Source organism: Terrapene carolina, unplaced genomic scaffold (assembly GCF_002925995.2).
Source record: "Terrapene carolina triunguis isolate 2854851 unplaced genomic scaffold, T_m_triunguis-2.0 Scaffold508, whole genome shotgun sequence".
Taxonomy (NCBI): domain Eukaryota; kingdom Metazoa; phylum Chordata; order Testudines; family Emydidae; genus Terrapene; species Terrapene triunguis.
Genome location: NW_020664859.1, coordinates 649,719 through 670,781, shown reverse-complemented (window position 1 = coordinate 670,781; position 21,063 = coordinate 649,719). Strand labels below are relative to the sequence as shown.

At 44.4% G+C, this 21,063-nt stretch overlaps 1 protein-coding gene across 1 annotated transcript in view; it reads left to right on the top strand.

The window, feature by feature from the left end:
* The window catches only part of EXD3 (exonuclease 3'-5' domain containing 3), a 313,193-nt gene that overhangs the window by 92,354 nt on the left and 199,776 nt on the right, over positions 1 to 21,063 (top strand). Inside the window, exon 3 of the mRNA XM_029913175.1 lies at positions 1,363 to 1,462. Within this exon, the coding sequence (XP_029769035.1) occupies positions 1,426 to 1,462 (37 nt within the window). The 5' untranslated portion in view covers positions 1,363 to 1,425. The remainder of the gene's footprint in view (positions 1 to 1,362; positions 1,463 to 21,063) is intronic.

Genomic DNA, 21,063 nt, shown 5'->3' with positions numbered 1-21,063 from the left:
GGGAGTTCTGGGGTTCCTGTCAGGGGGTGGGGAGCAGTTGGATAGGCGTGGGAGTCCCGGGGGTCTGTCTGGGGGCGGGAGTGTGGATAAGGGTCGGGGCAGTCAGGGGACAGGTAGGGGGTAGGGTCCTAGGGGGGCAGTTAGGGGCAAGGGTCCCAGGAGGGGGTAGTCAACTCAGGGGACAAGGAGCAGGGGGGGTTGGTGGTTCTGAGGGGGGAAGTCAGGGGGCGGGAAGTAGGAGGGAGTGGATGGGGGCAGGACTAGGGCAGGGGCGGGGCTAGGGCGGGGCTCCCTGGGTGCACACCCTAATGAAATGGGCTGCGTACGCCTATGCTCATGAGACTACCATTCACTTCACATGGACTGTATTTATAACACTCAAAAAGTACACAGACCTGAAGTAAGCCTTTAACAGGTTATCCAATAACTTAAATCCCTTCTCTTTCCTAGTATATTTGTAGTCTGTGCATTGCTGTTTGCAAGAACACTAAATCTCGGTATTCTTGAGGGGAATTTCCTGACAAACAATCCTCTAATGTGAGTCAGCAGGAAGGATGTAGTTAAGGCACTGGACGGGGACTCAGGAGCCCTGGGTTCTATTCCCAGCCACAGCCAAGATGTAATGAGTGGGTGGGTGAGCAAACAGGTAGGTGGGGCAGTGTAACAGTGATGCAAACATGATTTTGGTTTCAACAGTTTGCAAAATTGGGAAGTTATGTAGGTTTTGTTTTTGTTAACGGGGACAAATAGATAACATTCAAGATGAGGCTTTGATGTACATTGAGGTCTGTGAAATATGAACCTAAAAATTAATGTTACATTGATGTAGGAATCAAGCTGCATTGTTGAACGTGTGGGAATAATTGAGATGATGTGCTCATCTGATGTTGTGATGTCTTCCACTGCGGGTTTAGATTAATAATTCCTCACGCAGCGTGTGTCTACACAGCTGCTGGAAGGTGTGATTCCCAGCTTGGCTAGATCTACATGCACTAGCTCTGCTTGAGGTAGTGCCTAAAAACAGCAGCATGGCCAAGGCGGCACTAACTAGCTGCCCAAATTCACGTCAGGTAGGATTCTATCAGGTGATTAGCCTGACCTGCTGCTGGGCCACCATGGCCACACTGCTAGTTTTAGTTTGAGCAGAACTAGCATGCCTATGTCTACCCAAGTAGGGAATTACATCTTCCAGCTGCAGTGTAGATATACCTTTAGGAGCCCTCATCCTTCAAACTGGAGGCACTTTCTCCCCCACTTTGCCGAGGGTCAAACACCCCTTAGTTTATGAAGTGCAAACTTAGTATTTCCTTTGTCAAACTTGTGAAGATCTCACAGGCAGTAACTCTGCATTTTTCCTTTCAGAATTGAGACCACTGACTGCACCATTTTAGCTCAACATTTTAACTTGGTGTCCATCTAGAAAGGATGAATCAGGAGAGCAGCCCAAGCGACCACACTGATGGTGAGTTTTCTGCCTGTACAGGCACTCAGATCTATCTGTAATGTTTTGGTCAGCAAGATTTGCTTTGTGTATGTTTTACTAATTTCTGTAGTGTCAGAAAATTAAACCCCAAACAAGAATAAAACAAAAACAGTGAATCAAGTGCTGAACCAATCAAATGCATCTTGCATCTATGATTTTACAATGTACCATGAAGGTGACTGGACTTTCAACACTCTGAGACTAGTTTCAGAGTGGTCGCCGTGTTAGTTTGTATTCACAAAAACAACGAGGAGTCCTTGTGGCACTTTAGAGACTAACAAATAAATTTCTTAGTTTGCCCAAATAAATTTGTTAGTCTCTAAAGTGCCACAAGGACTCCTCATTGTTTTTTCTCTGAGACTAGTCAGCTGTCAGAACGTTGGGATTTAAAAAAAAATGTTTGACAATTGTACTGTTTCAACAACCCCCATCTATGCACAAGAATATACAGTTTTAATTATAATGCCTTACACAAGTGATCATTCAGTTTTATCCATCATCTAGTTTTTCTATTATTCAGTCATGTGTCAGCAGTAATTATCCTTCTAATGAAAGAGTTCCTATTTAGATTACAAAGTAATGTGCAGCAAAGGTATAGATGTGTGTGTGCACATGTACATGTGCACGTGTAATAAAAAAACAGTGGCATCATGTCCCAATCCTATGCAGGAAAGAGGGACCTGAGAACTACGTTAAGTAGTGAGTAATTAACCACTGGAACAGTTTTCTAAGGGTTGTAGTGGATTCGCTGGAAATATTAAAATCAAGATTGGATGTTCTTCTGAAAGATCTGCTCTAATTCAAACAGACATTATTTCAGGGAAGTTCTGTGGCCTGTGTTATGCAGGAAGTCAGGCTAGAAGAACACATTTGGCCTTTCTGGCATTGGAATATATAAACCTAGAAGCAGTGACTATAAAGTGTCAGGTTCCTATTCAGTTGTGCACTTATTTTAACGTGTAAAGAGCTGTTCTTATTCTGATGTGAGGGCTAGTTTCATGGTTTCCATTGTTTCCAATTTTCTGTTTGTGGATGAGGAGCTTTTTTTTTTTTTTATGTCAGATTTCTTTTGCAAAGAAGAGGCTGTTGTGAGAGCTCAGTCTACTTGCTGTTTTGGTTTTTCCGTGAGAGGAATAGTGAGTCTGTTTCTTTCTGGGTTTTTTGTTTGTTTGTTTTGATTTAGATTTTTTTTTTGTTTTGTTTAGGTTGGTTTGTCTGTCTCTGACTTTATCTATGTGAGGAAATTTTATCATTCTGATAGTGACAGTGAAAATCCTCATGTAGACAAAGTGCTGGTGGCCACCATCAGCACTACATCACACAGACCCGCAAGGAACAGGGGAAGTCGACATAGTGCTTAAAAGCCTCGTGGCTGCCTGAGCCCTTTCTGCACTAGTGCTCCTACCAATGTTGTGACTACTGGAGCGGAACTGGTGGTTGTGGAGGAACAGTGAGAGGTCCCCTCCCCCTCTTTAATATGCGTCCAGTTCTTGATCTAGGGCAGTGGCTGTCAACTTTTCCAGACTGCTTTACCCCCTTTCAGGAGTCTGATTTGTCTTATGTACCCCAAAGTTTCACCTCACTTTAAAACTACTTACTTACAAAATCAGACATGACATAATACAAAAGTGTCACCACCACATTATTACTGAAAAATTGCTTACTTTCTCATTTTTACCATATAATTATAAAATAAATCCATTGGAGTATAAATATTGTACTTACATGTCAGTGTATAGTATATAGAGCAGTATAAACAAGTCATTGTCTGTATGAAATTTTAATTTGTACTGACTTTGCTAGAGCTCTTTATGTAGCCTGTTGTAAAACTAGGCAAATATCTAGATGAGTTGATGTACCCCCGGAAGACCTTTGCGTACCCTCAGGGGTACGTGTACCCCTGGTTGAGAACCACTGATCTAGAGGAGTGAGAGTTCCCACTCTTGAGTGTCCTCTGTGTGTTTTGTTGATGTGGATGGAAGATGGCTCCATGGTAGGAGGTTATAGGGGGCAGATGAATTAAGTGTGTGAGGGAGCAAAGTTTAGTGTCTTCGACAATACGTGCTAGGATGACTCTGTGCAAGGGAAGGCTCCTTAGGCAAATCTTTTTTTGTCTCCACTGAGAGAGGTGGAATGGTTGACCAGAATGCTCCTGGGTTGCTCATTGAGGGTGAAAACTTAACAAGATTTAAAAAGGCCTTGGGTATTTATATGGAGCTCAATAATATCTGAAGTTGTTATAATTAATGACAACAGAATTTGGGGAGGGATATTAAACCCTGTGCTTCGGGGCTTAAGCCAATCTCTGACTAATAGAGACCAGGATGAGACCTTCATGGGGGCATGATATCCCACATGTACCTACTGGGGTGTTCTTACATCTCCATCTGGTGCTGGCCATTGTCAGATACAGGATACTGGACTAGATAGACATTGGGTCTGATCCATTGTGGAAATCCCTATGTTCCTGTGGTTTGCCAGCTGTGTTGCAAATAAGGCTGACAATCTATTTGGAAATCTCTGAAATCTGATCTCCATTTGTTCAGCTTCCAACACCTGATTCTGATTCTACAGCTGCCTTGCAACTTTTAGGACCTCAATACAATTAATTCTCTTAAGCCCCACTGAGCCTACCACTTAGGTAGAGTTATAGAAGAAGGATACTTTAATCTTTAGAAAGATTAAAATATTTTAATGTAATCCAGCTGGAATGGTTAGACTTTTCTCAGGGTCAGAGACAGCCAAGTTTTTTCCCCATTCCCTCCTCCTCCCTTCATCTACAGGAAGGAAGTGCTGGCAAGGGCCCTCTCAGCTTCCTGTCGACTTCTGAGCACATTTCCAGACACAACCTTCTCCATCATCCATCACCCAGACCAGCAAAACAATTACTGCAGTGCAACAGGAAAAACACACGTCTCACATAAACAGTTTGGAGGCTGTATGATCCCAAACCACTGGAATTCACATACAAGCCAGATTAATCTGTGAGTTACATGTGACCGGAGATTATTCAGTACTTTCTTCCCTTCCTTTTGTAACCAGATGTCTTGGTCACTAAAATTCTCCTTTAAAGGACACTTAAAAAAAAAAGGAATAACATTTGTTTAATAAACTAGTTGCTACATTGGCAAAAGTCAATAGAATTTATACAGCCTTAGGCCAAGAAAATGACCGAGCTTGGTTTCTGGTCAGAAGCACAATGGAAGTGGTGCCTTTGGCTCCAGCGGTTACTCCTGGGGGCATTCTGTGCCAAAAAATTAAAAATTCTACAAATGTTGTTTGTCAAAATAACAGTACATAATCACGCTAGTTTCAATTATTTTGGTAATTTATTTTAAAATACCTGTCAGCAAGTATGTCTAACAATACAGACACACACAAAAATTCCCCCAGGAGTAGAGAGTTAAAGAAACCCCATGATAACCCAGTTCCTGTTTCTCTGCCCCTTTGTCCCAAGCCCAGCCGGGGAGCCAGACACCCACAATCCCTCCCGCCCGCACAGCCCAGCCGTGGGGCCCCCCAGCCAATACACCTGAACCCCCTCCCAGCCGTGGGGCCCCCTGCCCAGATACCCACACCCCTCCCCTCCAGAGCCCAGCTGTGGCCTCCCCCAGCCGTGGGCCCCCCCCAGCCCAGACACCCCCCTCCACCCCGAGAGCCCAGGGATCCAGAGGAAGAAACAGCCTGATGCTTGGTCTCAGGTTTGCATGGAGTTTCCTGCGCGCTGCCCTCTCCTTCCCTCAGGGCATGTTGGGAACTGCAGCTGTCAGGAATCCACTAGCTCCCTCTCCCTTCCCACAGCAGTGTCTTCTATGTGCGAGCTGGGCTCTGCTGGGTCCAGCAGCCCCTAATGGCGGCTAGCAGCACTGCAGCCAATTTCTGTGGGGGAAAGGAAATTCTGCATCACAACGTTAATTTCTGCAAAATTCTTCATTGCGCAGTGGTGCAGAATTCCCCTAGAAGTACCTAGGCATAGTAGGTGACTGGTCAGTATCATATTACTAGGGCAAATGTCCCTGCCAGATGTTCAAGCAGTAATATTGATGGATTCCAGAACTTGGCAGGGATGAGAGTCATAAGGCTGAAGTGAGGCATCTTAAAAGAAGGAATAAATATGGTGGAGAACCTGAAGACCTCATCCCTGGTAGGGGGGCAATGGTTTTCTTTCAGAAAGGGTTAGGAGAGTCGTTTATGAAATTCTGTTGCATAAAAGCTCCATATTTCTAATTTTGTGTCAGAAATTGCATTGCAACATTTAGCCACATTCTCAGTACTATGTGCTATGCATCTTTTGTCAGGCCAGGCCTTAAATCAACAGTCAGTTTTACATTTCTTTATAATATAAATCCCTTTTGGAGTAATATAGGTCTTCAAATCAAGCCTAGGCTGGGGTCTGCTCAGGAAAATCAGGAGCATTTGGGTAAGTCTAAGTTTAGGGGAAAAACTACTTTTGAATATATTAAAACTTCAGCATCTGTTCTTAGGAGAACAGAATTCAAGTGCAAGGGGCTAACAAAATCAACTAGCAACAGAGAGTCTTGTGGCACCTTTAAGACTAACAGATGTATTGGAGCATAAGCTTTCGTGGGTGACTACCCACTTCATCAGACAAAGTGGGTAGTCACCCACGAAAACTTATGCTCCAATACATCTGTTAGTCTTAAAGGTGCCACAAGACTCTCTGTTGCTTTTTACAGATCCAGACTAACACGGCTACCCCTCTGATACTTAAAAATCAACTAGGGCAGTGTTTCTCAAATGCTGCCACTGTGGCTGCATGCAGCCACCAGAGGTTTTTCATGTGGCCACATCCTCCTTGGTGGTGATAGGGGGGAGCAAAGCAGTGGCCCCTACCAGGGCTGCCAGTAGGGGTTGGGCCCTGTCCCCCTCTGGAGCCAGAAATGCTGGAGGAGCAGGCAGGCGGCGGGGCTTGGGTTTCAGATCTGGGGTGGCGAGTGGCAGGCCCCAGCTGTGTGGCAGCAGGCTCCATCCCCTGGCCATGGGCTTTGAGCCCTGACTCTAGGCTCACCCCCTTCCCCCAGTGCCTCCTCTGGCCCCGGGCTCTGGCCGTGTGTTCTGACCCCCATCTGCAGGGTTTTGGATTCCACCCATGGGGCCACACAATCCAGGCCCGGCCCCCAGCCATATGGCAGTGACTGCCAGTCCCAAGCTCACCCCCCCACACATCGCCCCTGTCCCCACTATGTCCTCCGGCCCTAGACTCACCAGACTGTGCAGTTGCAGGGCTCCAGTCCCTGGACTCACCTCCTGCATCACCTCTGGTCCCGAGCTGCCTCCCTACCCACCTCCCCATCCAGGGCTTAGTTTGTCCCCCAGCTTGCTAGGGCTGAGTGAGTCTGTTGTGAAAAATGATATTTGTATGTTTGTTAATATCACTTTTCACTGCCTCCCTGCTAGCTAGCAAGTCTGCTGCTGTGAAAAGTGATATTAACAAAATACAAATATCACTTTTCACACAAACAGACTTACTAGCTAGCAAGTCTTATAAAAATAAGCAACCAAAAAAAAGCAAAAGAAACAACAACAAAAAGGGCAAATACATGTAAAACACATTATTTGTTTCTATTCTGTTTAGGTCCAGTAAAAAATAGAGAAAACTGTACATTATTTTTATTTTTGAGTCTGCAAAAAAACACTTCATAAATAAATTACAATGATTTAGATATGTATATATGCATATTTATTTGTTTTTCCTAAAGTTAATTGAGTATTGTAGGAAAAATTGTCAGAGCGGCCACCAGCAATAGTTGGTGGTCGCAATCTGAGGCCACCAAAATTTTTCTTGTGAGAACCCCTGAACTAGGGTGTCTTCCATGTACTAATCAGTCTTTCCATGATACCACTGAATTTTAGTTGATCGTCAGTCTTTGTTTGTTCTTTCTGAAAGAGTCATCATTATTAAAAATTTTCAGTGCAATTCTGTTTACAATGTTCCCAATGTATTACTGGCAGTAGTAAAATTGTCTGGTGGCTAAATTTGGCTAAATATGCTAAAATGTGAATAGATGCTGTAAACTCCGTACTCAGAGAAAGGGTTCATTGTGTTGATGAGACAGTTTCCAGGTTAGACTCGTAGAAGGCAGTTTGTTTAGGCTTTACTCTAAAGCCTTGTTATGTATTATTGAACCCTGGGTAGTATAGGAGAATCCTGCCTCTTCTACCCACTGGCCTAGGTAGAGTCATACAGTTTAGGGCCAGATGGGACCACCAAATCACCTAGTCTGACCTCCTGTATTTCACAGGTCACCAACACCACCCAGCACATGCACACTAAACCCATCAACCAAAATTAGACCAAAGTATTACAGCCCATTATGTTACTATTTTAGGTATAAAGCCACCTGCCCCAGCTGAAGAGATCAAGGTGGTTGTACCCAATAATAAAACAATTAAAAGGCTTACAACAGTGGTTCTCAAACATTTGTACTGGTGACCCCTTTCACATAGCAAGCCTCTGAGTGCGACCCCCCCCTTATAAATTAAAAACACTTTTTATACATTTAACACCATTATAAATGCTGGAGGCAAAGCAGGGTTTGGGGTGGAGGCTGACAGCTCATGCCCCCCCCCCTGTAATAACCTCGTGACCCCCTGAGGGGTCCCGACCCCCCAGTTTGAGAACCCCTGGCTTACAACTTTAAAAAGTTAACCAAGGCTAGTCTAACCAAGGCTAGTCTAGCACAGGTGGAGCATCCCCACTGGAAAGTACTATCCATGCCAGAACTGTGTGGCTGTGTCTACAGTGGTGCTGTACTAGCTGTGTGCTGGGTGGATTTCTGGCAGGATATCCCAGGGTTCTTAGTGGTGCATTAAACTGGGCCACTCTATAAATTTATTCAGTGTATTTTGGGAGAACATGTCTGTCCTTCCTGAGCTCCTGTGCAGAAGTGTTCTTATGGGTCTTACTGATATCACACCACAACTTTACCAGAAGGTTGGTGTCAGCTTCTGGCCAGCTGGCAGCATGGGCAAAGGCATCTGGGATGGCATCTCTGATTCTGTGGAAGTGTAGCAGAAATAGAGCAGGCAAACATGGGGTTAAAATACAGTGTGGAATAAGGCAGGAATTAGACAAGAAAGTACAGCTCAGATGGAATTGTGGGATAGCATTGGAGGACTAACAGCCCCTGGTCTTGATTAGCCTGAGTTTTCACTGCAAAGCAGGTGGGTTTTCAGCTCAGGCTGAAGCAAAACCTGAGCTCATGCCTATATCCTGTTAGCCCAGGCTTAAAGCATCCTTGAGTCTGGGTTAGAGGATTTTCTATGTGGACGAGAGGGAGGGTGGGGCAACATCCATACCAGAACCTGGGCTAACTCTGCAGTGAGGAAAAGACTGTGTACCCAGCTAGTTGATCGAACAATCTGTTCCTGTCACTGTTAGCCTCATCCACTCTCCTCCATTAGTTTGTTTCATCTCCTTGTGGTGTTTTGTCTTGGAGCGTGACCCTTGGGTCAGGGACTGTCTGCTACTTACATTATGTCTGTACAGCACCTAGCACACTGGGGCCTTTATCAGGGCTGGATTTGCACCTTACGCGTCCCTAGGCACAGCATCATCAGTGGGCCCCCCCCCCCCCATGTGGCCCTGCCTGGAGCCCCCCTCTGGAGTCCCCATGTGGCCCTGACACCCCCTCCCCCCAGCAGCCCTGTGTGGCCCTCTCTGCCTCCTAACCTGGCTCCAAGAACACTGATGTGACTTTTCACTTGAGAAAACAGTGCACCCGCTACCCACCTGCTAGCAATTTGCCACTGCCTCCCAGACCAGTCAGCATCATCCAGCTCAGGCTGTTCTCATGCCACAGTGGCATCTAGTGGGCGAACGGCAGAACTGCAGCATATTTTCTGCAGGGAAAAAAACTCTGCCTTCCTCGAACAAGAATTCTGCACATGTTGCAAATATCACTTAAGGAGAGGGGGCACGACGTAAGACAAGCGGTGCGTGGGGTATCTTGGCAGGGGGTGGGGCAGATCAGGAGGCTCCCTCCCTCCCAAGAACATCCGAGCAGTGCCGCCAGTGGCAGCAGGGCAGCAAAATAGCCCAAAATACCGCGACTTGCAGCTGCCAACCCCGCCCCGGCAACTGACAGCTAAAAATAGTCCAGTTGGGCTAGATAATCATATAGTTGACATTGTGACGACACCCCTAAATCTAGCCCTGGCCCTTATCTATCCTGATTACGGCCTCTAGGTGCTGTTGCAGTACAAATAATAACAATATATTTTTTTCAAACCCTCTTAAAAATGCTGATTAAAAGAGTACAGTAACTAAAGAAGAGGCTAAATGGATTGGGGTAAGCAAGAAAGTGAAATATGGCATCAGATAGTTGTAATTTAATAAAAGAGACAGCTCTGAAATGCCAAAGGAATCTTGAGGTGTTTCTTTAGTGGGGGAAAATGAACTGGGACAACTGTCTGCATAGAGGAGCAGTTTCCACACCCCGTGGCCTTCAGCACCAATATCCCAAATACTGGCCTGGAACATAGCAGTAAAATCCCTAATATACAGAGGCATCAGAGCATGGATAGCCATCAGGATGAGGGTGGAGGAGGTGGTTAGAGGATTGTACAGCCCTCAGGGCTGTAAGAAACAATGTGTCAATTTGAAATCATGTCAGTTTCAAAATTTAGTAAAAAGTATTTTTGGGTCCTACCCAGCCATAGCTCCTGGTCAATTCATGTTGGTTTACAACCCTGTTTCCCTGTTTTGTAAATGTTTTCTTCTCTTTGCTTTATTAAACTGACTATACAGCCATGAAAATGGGCAATACACAAAATGTTATAATTGCAGAAATCTGCCTACTGTAAAGATTCTTGAACCTTCTGGCCAGTCTTGAAGACAGGATACTGGGCTAGATGGACCTCAGGTCTGAGCCAGTCTAGCAATTCCTGTGTTCCTAAATAAAGTGAAAAAAAGGTTTGTCTTCAATCTTTTTCAGTTACAGTTATCGAAACAGTACTTAGGATAATAATGGGTAAAAAGAAATCAGCAGAAATGTGATTTTTTGACAATGTTTCATTGCCAACTTGAAATCAGTCCACCACATTCTAGCCGAGCGATGTGAGGAACGCAGGGCAGGAGTAACATGATCATAGTTACTCAAACCACTGAGCCAAAGTGCTGCTGCATTCTGAACAAACTGCAAGCAACAGAGATGCACTATCTCAAGGGAATGACAATCATCAGTTCTCATGGTCACAAAGTGTATGAAGCAGTCAGGGAGTTGAAAGCCTTTTCTAACAGCAGTTATGGATCATAATCCTGGTTAGAAGGGGAAGACAAGATGTCTCAGCACCAGTAAGAAAAACAGAAATCCATGGAATTCATTAGTCTCTGAGGCCTTGAAGAAATAGACTAGCTGTTGTGCTAATGCTGGTGTGGAATAGGCAATACACTGAAACTCACCAAATGAATCAGTCCAGCCAAAAGGGCTGACTGCTTATGTTTAGGATATGCCCAAAGACGCAGAGCATAAACCACCAATATCTGAGAATTCTTCCATGAATATCCTTTCATTGCTTGAGGGTCTGTACACAGCTGGACCATCAGCTGGCTACCTGGTGTATGGCAGAAGTAGCTAAAATGAAAGACCACAGCTTCCTCTTCCCATTCGTATTCTTCTGCATAAGATTAGTGGATTTCAGAATACCTGGCTAATCCCAGCTATACCAAAATGGCCTTGAGCAACATCCAGCCAGGTCCCCACTAGACTGGGAAAATGGACTGCAAATTGGAGTGATGCTGTGTGTGTCATAGACACTTGCAGCAATAAACTGGATACAAGTAACTAAACAACAGTTAGAACAGTTGGTACAGAATTTGGTCACTACTGAGAAGGGCCAGATTTGAACCAGAAATGTATCTTTGTACCACACCTGAGGTTGTTAATCCTCTTCAGTGGCTATTATCAGCATAACAGCTTAACAGTTAACATGTTTGCTGTTTTTCATCTCCCCCCTACTCCATAGACCTTCTCCACAAGATAGGCTGCGATTCCTTCAGTTTAAAAAGAATACCCAGCTATTTGTGCTCTGTAGGAGCACAAGAAAGTGACTGTAGCAACCAGTTTCAAATGTTTACATGTTAGGTATCTACACCTAAATAATAATGTAATAGAATAGAAACACGGCCTCCATGGGGCAAGGGGAATGACACTGCTATAATCAAGTTTCATTTTTATTTCTAAAGAACTATGAGGCTGTAGAAACACAACTAGTTCTGTCCAGGTTCTAAGCCAGTGTTTGCTCTTTGTGTGTATGTGATTGTGGATTTTTTAAATTAAACTATTTTGCAAGCACTTCCTTCCTACATTTCTGAGAAAGAGGGAGGGGGGAATGTTTAACTGTTTGCCTTTGACAGAGGAGGAAAAACTGAAGAAAACAAGAGATGCAATCCTAAGTAACTACTGACCTTTTACTTCAGACTGGTGATGTTTTTCAGTGGCAGAGCCTCCAGGGATTGACAGCATCCTCCTTGCTATTGTGCTGCCTGCTCAAAAAGGGGCTAAAGTTCAGCTTTTATGATGTTCTCACTCTGGGCTTGTGGGAAAAAAGGCCACATTCCATTTCTTAAGTCATATGAGTGCAAAAGCTGACGGAGTTCTACAGTCTAACCTCAGGGCATTAGGCCAGTTCAGAGTGAAACTGGGAACGACAGACAATTTAGGTAAATATGAAGCCAAATCTTTCTCCTCAAAGAGATTCGCAGCAGGTGGGAGGATGAGGGTTCAGTGTAGTTTCACTGTTAAATCAAAAGCACTGATTTATTTTATGCTGGCCTGTTGCTTTTTCATAAAAATGTGCTGCTTGTTATTACTCATAAAGGGCTCTCATGCTTTGTTGTTCAGAGAGTCTTTTCCATATTGGACTGCTCTTACTGGAAATGAATGTTATTCCCCAAGACAAAAACCAGTAAGTGATTCTTTGATGGTGATTGTTTTTTTTCATCTAATATTCCCAAGTGAATCTTCTGTCCCGCAAGTCACTCTTCAGTCTGCTCTCTGATAGGGGCTGGATGGCCTTTTGTCTCCCTGATTAGTCGGGTGTCTCTCATTGGGCCAGCTAGGCACTGGCTGGGTGGCCTTCTTTCACTGACTATTATGGCTGCCATCTTTTCATTGATCTCAGTTGCTTCCACCATTGGACAGTGAACCTTATTTCCAGAAAAATTCCCTTCATTCTCATTGTGGAAAGGTCACTAGATATAGCTGCTTAGTGTTTAATATGATGATTCCCGCTGTGAGAAAATGGAAACAGCTCTTCAAGGGGTGGGGCAACATTGTACGCAGAAGGGGCCACCAATCTCAAAGATAGGGTTAATATTTTACAGAGGCTCAGAGTTTTCAAATGTTGTGCAAATGGCTAAAAATAAAAATCTGGATGACCTTTAAAAAAAGGGTCCCAATCAGTTTGCATCCCTACTACAGTGCTTGTGACTTTACTCCTGATGAGAGTGCTTCTGCATTTTTGTGTAGCCCTCTTGTGACTCCCACAACCACATGCTGACCAGTACTGTGTAATGGGCCTATCTGGGGAAGTAAGCTCCCTTTGCAGCTGGAATGTCCCTGGTGTATTGAGATGGGCCAGTCACTTGAGTTTGTTCGGTAGAAACTCTTGTTGGCACATATGAGAGATGCTGTGCTCTGGATTGTAGCATACAGAAATATAAAGAGAGTCCCTGCCCTAACAGGCTTACAACCAAAAATAGAGATACATAGAAGGCCTGACACAATGGGAAATGTTGAAGTGAGGACATAGGTGTGGGTTGTTTTTTGAGATGGTGGTTAGTGCTGGCATGAGGAAAAAATTCCTGACTGCAGCAAAGAGAGTAAATATCTCCAAAGATGTTAGTTCAAACATACTTTGAAAAATGTAACAGAGGCATAAATGCACCTCTGGATGAATGTTTTATAGATGCAGGACTGCCAGCCCTCCCCTAGCAATCACATTTCCACTTTCTCATGTGGTATACACCTGTGGCATGCCGATAGTGCATGTGTTGTGGTGGGGAGATGGCCAGCTTCAAAACCACAGATTTGTATCTTTGTTTCTTAATGTCAGTTTTTGTCCCAGTCTTTTTGTGGCTTTTCTGTGCTCCTAGTTCCGTCAGTAGCATCTTTACAACAACTCATTTCCTCCCCTCAACCCTCAAATTTGGTAAATAATACTGTGGAAATAGAAATCTGTAGAGTTGCTAGCAAGGCACAAGCAGATGTTTCTGCAGACTGTGTAAGTAGTGCACTTTGAAGAACTCTTCATACTTAGTACTGAAGCTCACTGTGTAACTACTTGTATCTCCTTTTGTAGGTAAAAATTGAGAAGCTCTGTGGATCACTCAACCCTATGACATTTCCATTTTTATAATGAACAATGCAGTGTTACAAATTCAGAGGAGATGTGGAAGGGGGAGTCAGTTCTGTAACTTGGTTTGCTACAGCTCAGACCTTAAGTTTCTCCCAGAGAAAATAGACTGAAAGGGCCAATGCACAGCTAGTCAGATTGCAGGATTCTGACAGCCACCAAAGACTTGCTCCCATCCCGTTTGTTCCCCGATTTGATTTATTACCTGAAATAAGTCCCATTAGTCTCATCTATTCCTCCCCTCTTGGAGAAAAATGCATCCTTTCCAGCAAGGAATCAGATTCCTCTTGGCTAGCTCAAGACATGCTGTTTGCATATATTTACTTACCTACATGTTTTTTTTGTTTCTGTATTTATCATAAGAACCATTTTCCTTTAAAGTAAGTGTAAGTGTGTGTGTGTGTGTGAGAGAGAGAGAGGTTCTGTTTACCCTACTGACAATTCATACCACCACCAGAGGTTCCAGAGGTACATTCCAGGACAGGGGTGGGCAAACTTTTTGGCCCGAGGGCCACATCTGGGTATGGAAATTGTATGGCAGGCCATGAATGCTCATGAAATTGTGGGTTGGGGAGCAGGAGGGGGCGAGGGCTTTGGCTGGGGGTGCAGGTTCTGGGGTGGGGCTGAGGATGAGGGGTTGGGGGTGCAGGAGTGTGCTCTGCCCTGGGACTAAGTGGTTCGGAGGGTGGGAGGGGGATCAGGGCTGGGGCAGGGGATTGGGGTGCAGGAGAGGGGGTCAGGGTTGCAGGTTCCGGGCAGTGCTTACCTCAAGCAGCTCCCAGAAGCAGCGGCATGTCCCCGCTCCGGCTCCTACACAGATGCGCGGCCAGGCAGCTCTGCATGCTGCCCGTTCCCAGGCGCCGCCCCTGCAGCTCCCATTGACCGCGGTTCCCAACCAATGAGAGCTGCGGGGGCAGTGCTTGGGGTGAGGGCAGCGTGGGGAGCCCCCTGGCTGCCCCTATGTGTAGGAGCCGGAGGGGGGGACATGCCGCTGCTTTCAGGAACCGCACGGAGCGGGGCAAGCCCCCGACCCCGCTCTCCGGCGGGAGTTCGAGGGCCGGATTAAAACTTCTGGAGTTTGCTGTAGTTTGCCCACCCCCATTCTAGGAGCAAGTGAAAAACTATGTGACTAGGGATGTGGTGATGACTTGGAGTCATGGGTGAGGTAAGTCCCTTGATTTAAATGGAGCTATGACTATTTACACTAGCTGAGAATCTGGTGTGTAATGCATTCACCTCATTATATACTTGTGCATCTGATTTTTTTTAATTTTATGAGGCGTATAAGAGCTAGTTATTATTATTATCCATTTCCATTCTGTTCTTGACATTCCTTGCAGTCAGCTAACCAGACATTATGATCAAAACTGTTAGAACTATTTATTTTTCCTGGGCTAACTAAACTAAAATAAGCATTATTATGTATCTTCATTCTACATTGTTTTACCTCAGAAAAATTTTGCACAAGGTAGTTTTCAGGTTTTGCTGCAATGAATGTAGCAGGATCCTAGAAACTCAGCACAACAGAAGTTCAGCCAGCTCCGAGTTTTAATGAGTACAGTGAAGCTTTCCTTGGGAATTTTTGAAACCTCCTAAGCAGAATTAAAACAGTTCCCCAGCAAGGAAGTGAGCAAGCTGGGGACTCTCCAACAGATGTAATCATTCAAGCAAATCTTAGTTTGGCTTGGCTGAGTCTCTCCTTCATTCTTGTCTGTTTCATCCTTGTCTCTCTGTGTCTCTATATCTGTCTTTGTCTCCTTCTCTCTCTCTGTCCACCCCGCATCCAGTTGTAGTATGAAGCAACCAGTACTAACCTGACCACTTCCAAGACAAACAGCAAATCAGATTGACAGAAGAGGCCTTTGGCTGTCACAAGGACTTGTGTCCACTCATTTCCTAGAATGAAAGGCTGGGAGTTGAGCTGTCACCCAGCCAAGCCACAGACAATTACTAGGTTTCCATTTTGTGACTTTGATAGAGACCTAAATACATGCACCAAGTGAGAAAACAAAGTATATGGCAAAATAGATAGAAATCCACTTTCTCATATGGGTAGTTCCTTCCCTTTCCCCACTGAGATGCATTTTCTCTCTCAGCATAACCAAAGCACATTTTGCTTTTTTATTAGAAATCCTGAGGTCAGGTCTATGCTGTGAAACATCAATTTGTAATCTGTCAAAGTAGTTACTAACTATGTAGTGTGTCTAGTAGTTATAGCAAGGAACTAGGAGCTGAGGTTCTTGGGGCTTGATTGTGATCTCACACCTGAGTCAGTAAGGAGTAACTGCATTGAAATAAATGCAGTTACACTCATGCAAGTGTGGTGTAAGTGAGATCAGAATCAGGCCCTGGGTCTCTGTTCTCATTTCTACACCTGATTTACTGCATGACCTAGAGCAAGTCACTTAACTTCCTCAAGCCTCAGTTTCCTCATTTGTAGAAGGGGAGTAATGCTTACCTGTCTTGGAAAGGTGTTGTGAAGCCTAATTATTCTTTACATTTTTTTAGATTTGTAAATTAAAATTACATATGTAGTTTAATAACAAATAACATAATCATTTACCTCAGGACACAGCTCTTTAGAGCTCTGTCATCCTCCTCAGCAGGGAAAAGCCAGAGAAAATACAGGGATTGCTATCACAGTCTTCACAATAGTCTGTGTTATTAACAAGTGTTGTGACATATCTTTTACTAAGTACAGAAACTTCTGGGAATATCATGGTAACAATAAAGACCTGCAGAGAGAAAGTATTAAGATGTTAATGACAATTACTGTAAAAGCATTGTGCCAAGAAGGTCAACAAATTCTGACTCAACATTATGCCTTCAGATTGGTTGAGAAATCAGGTTCCAAAAACCAGAGCCCTCCAAACCCTCTGTGACGGGATACCTGGGGTGCAGTCTGGGACTGTGGGACTACTGTGCCCCCTTAACTGTCTCCAGCCTGGGCTGTCTCTCAGAATGCCTTGCTAGTGACCAGCAGCAAATCCCTCCAGGTGTTGTTATCACTCAGCACCACCGCATGTGAAGCCCCACACCCAGCTCTATTGCATGAATGCTTCCAGAGCCACTCATGAATCACACAGAGAAAGGCACCAGCCAAATCCCCCCAGCTCCCAGCCTTGTACCTCAGGAATATACCGTCTTGCACTGCTCAAGACGAACAGTGCAGATTTATTAATTGGTTCACTACTTCATCAATGGAAAGTGGATATACACCAGCCTTTGTAAACCTGAGCAAACACCCTTACCAAAAACTTCAGACAAACTCACTGGTAAAGATAAACAGTTAAACAAATTGATTGACTACAAAAGATAGATTTTAAGTGATTATAAGTGATAGGCAAAAAGTCAGAGTTAGTTACCAAAATAAAATAAAATATAAGCACGCAGTCTAAACTCTCAACCCTATTAGACTGGGCAACATCTAGATTAAGCAGTTTTTCTCACCCCATTGGATATTGCAGTCCTTAATATACAGGTTTGTCCCTTAAACCTGGGCCGGTCTCTTCTGTTGAAGTCTTTAGTCTTCTTCTGAGTGTCTTTGTTGCTTTCAGCACAGGTGGGGGCAGGAGAAAGGCCAAGCATGGGCCCCCTGTGTTCTGTTTTATACCCTTAGCCCATGTGCTTGGAGAACACAAGTCCAGGCATGTCTGGTGAGCATTGCTGAGTCCCCAGGCAAGGTTGAGCAATTCCCCGGTGTGGCCTCATGCAGATGAGTCATTGAATTGTAGCTCCCTTGCTGGACAATGGCTGTTGATGGTTGTTTCACACCCCGCCTGGACATTGGTTACTTTCCTTGCTGTTGTCTCTGAGGAGCTAATATCTCGCTGATTCCCCAATTTACAGCATGTTTTAGTGACAACTGTTGTATCTGAAGAAGTGAGGTTTTTTACCCACGAAAGTTTATGCCCAAATAAATCTGTTAGTCTTTAAGGTGCCACCAGACTCCTCCTTTTTTTTGTCGATACAGACTAACACAGCTACCCCCGACACTTGAAACCATACAACACAATCTTATAACTTCATCTGCACTAAAGATACATATATATATATTTAGATAGAACAATGGGTTTCAGCAGTTCATAACCTTTCCCCTGATATCTCACATGGCATGCTTTATATGCAAGATCACAGTTATATATAAATGAGGAATATGGGGTTACAGGACACTCCCCCAAGGTATAGACTATCACACCCTCCTTCCCAAAGTTTAGAGAGGCTGTATGTAAGAGTGCTGAAGGTGATCTTAGCCTGAAGCATCATATATAGAGAGGGGTGGGTTTCTCAGGTAGCTATGTGTAGTGCTTTATAGAGCTTGTGAGCTCCTTGAGTTGTACCACAGAAGAAGCCAGTACAGACTTTTTTTTTTTTTTTTTTTTTTTTTCAGGGTTGGAAGGGACCTCAGGAGGTCATCTAGTCCAACCCCCTGCTCAAAGCAGGACCAATCCCCAGACAGATTTTTACCCCAGTTCCCTAAGTGGCCCCCTCAAGGATTGAACTCACAACCCTGGGTTTAGCAGGCCAATGCTCAAACCACTGAGCTATCCCTCCCCCATTTCACGGGACTAATGTCGTACTCACTGCAGCAACACTACTCAGTGTGACCCTCATCCTACAATGTGTTTCCTCATGGCAGTTCCTTGCATCCATGTGGAGTCTATTACAGGTTTCGGGCCTAAGCAGCTACCTGGTTTTGCCTCAGCTATAAGTAATTAATTCTCATGGGTGATTTAAGGTCCGTGGATAGAAGGTGCTAAAGAAGGGCAACGAATTGTCACAGTCAAGTGTTATGATTCCAAGTTGTCCTCATATACCACCTGCCTTTTGGGGATCCCACCATTGTGTTTTAGGACAGCAGGCAATTAGGCTAAGGCCTTTGCTCTGTTGATCCCCGGCATATGCAACTTGCTCCCTCTTGTCCATCTTAGTCCATCTCCCTCCTCTTTCCACTGTCCAGCTGTCTTAAATTAACTATTGCTGGCTCCACATTTATACCTGTTCCTTGTGACATATAGTTCTGTTCATTTTGAATTTTAAGAGGGTGTTTTTATGTTCTCTGTTATCATATTTTAATCATGTGCATCATTGTCAAGTCCATGCAACAGCGAACAAGTTCTTTGGCAGTTGGTACTTTATAAATCATATTGTATGTTTAGATGAAGACTCTGTGCCTAGTAGTATACAATGAAAACATGGTGTGATGCTCCTCAGGGCTATCCAGGGGATGTCAGGCACCTCACCACTACCTGCCCTTAGCATGAAGCAGTCTTGTCTGTGCCTGCTGTAGATCAGCTCCTTGAAATCACCAGCTTCTGGCAGCACAAGCACTGCCTTCCTGGCCTCTGCATGCCTTGCTCTCCCTGTACAGGCACACAGTAACCCCTGAGTGCTTGGAGCATGCCCTGCAGTGTCCAGTCCCTTAGCCACTGAATGCTCACAGAATTACTATGCCTTCTGTTCCCAAAAGAGCAATACATACCAGCTTGTAAGATTCAACTCAGAACTACCACTTTGCTTAGCACCACAGCACTTAGATATATTTATAGTGAAAACGAGAACAATGTTGTTATCAAAGAACAGAGATTCAAGTAATAGTGAGTAAGACTATTGGAAACAAAAGGCTACATATAAAACAAAATCATAACACACTTTCTAGAGACTAAACTTTAACTAAGAAGTTACTCTCTAGTGTAAAGAAGCTTACAGCAGGTTCTCTTGAGCATTTTCAACCAAGCCTGCGACCCCTTGATCTTAAGTTCCCTCTAAGCTTTGTGGCCGCCCAGCAGTCTATCAAGTGCTGCGTGCTCCAGGTGCCTCTCCCCCCACTACCACACTGCTCCTGTTCTCTGCCCTGGAGCCCCTGGCCAGCTGCTCCCAGGAGCCTTGCTATGCAGAGCAGAAGGGGTTGGGGGGGACTAATGTCAGGGTGTCCCCCTCCCTCTGTACCCCATCTCCGCAGAGCCGAGGGGGTGGGGGAAACACATGACAGGGCTCAGAATTGGGACGGAGCTTGCTGGCAGCTGCTGCTGTGTCTGAACAAGCAGGCTTCAGACTGGTGAGTGCCAATTTACTTAAAGGGGCAGCATGTGTCTCTCTCTCTGATACACAGACACTTGCACACACTGTCTCTCTCTCTCTCTCTTGCACACACTGTGTGTGTGTCTCTCTCGCTCTCTCACTCTCTCTCTCACACACACACAGTCTTTCACACTCACCTCCCAATACATAATTGTGTTGTTGTTGTTGTTACTTCTTGATACTTCCTGCAGTGCACATATATTTCCTGTAATTTTATTCTTTCAAAGTGCTGATATTTGAGGTTTTTGACTGGTCTATGTATTTCATAATTTGTATTTCTCTCTTATGCTTAAAATTAATTCTTTGAGTAGTGAGTTCTAAAATGCCTAACTTGTCCTGACTGGAGTAATTATACCTATGGTAACGTTTAAAAAATATATATTATAGTGTGGAAGTGGAAAAAGGGATAAAGGGAATTTTACCACAGATATCTTAGTTTCTAGGAATAGAGCAAGAGTCAGACTAACACTAACTAACTCTAATAACGTGAGACTTTAAGGCAGGGCCTGGGTGAGTGGGAAGTGAGTGTTAGATAAGAATGGAATGCAGACTGTAGCAGAAACTGCTGAGAAAAGTAAGATATCAGGAAGGAATATGTATAAACAAGACGCGGCTGTTGATCATTATGGTATGCAACCAAAGGTATAAATGCTTGCCCTAATTGTTTATCTGGCGGAGACCTGCCTAGGAAGGGGGAATCCCTGTTTGTGTGCACTCTCCCCCTTGCAATTGCTTGAGAATAAACTGTCTCTGAAGTGTTGCAAACAACCTAAGAGTGAAGACTGTGTTTTCTTCCACAATACCTAGGTTTTTTGTTTCTACTGGTGGCGCACATCCACACTTTACCTCGTTAATTTGATGCACATAACAAAATTCATTCCGCACATGGATGGAAAAAATTAGAGGGAACATTGCCTTTGTCATGAAGTTAAATCACTATCCTTTTACTTTCTTAGTGAATGATGCCCAAATGTCTTCTCTGCCTCCCAAATGTAGTGGAACAGATCTAGGGTGACCAGATGTCCCTATTTTATAGGGAAAGTCCCAATATTCGGGGCTTTTTCTTATATAGGCGCCTATTACCCCCCACCTTCTGTCCCGATTTTTCACACTTTCTATCT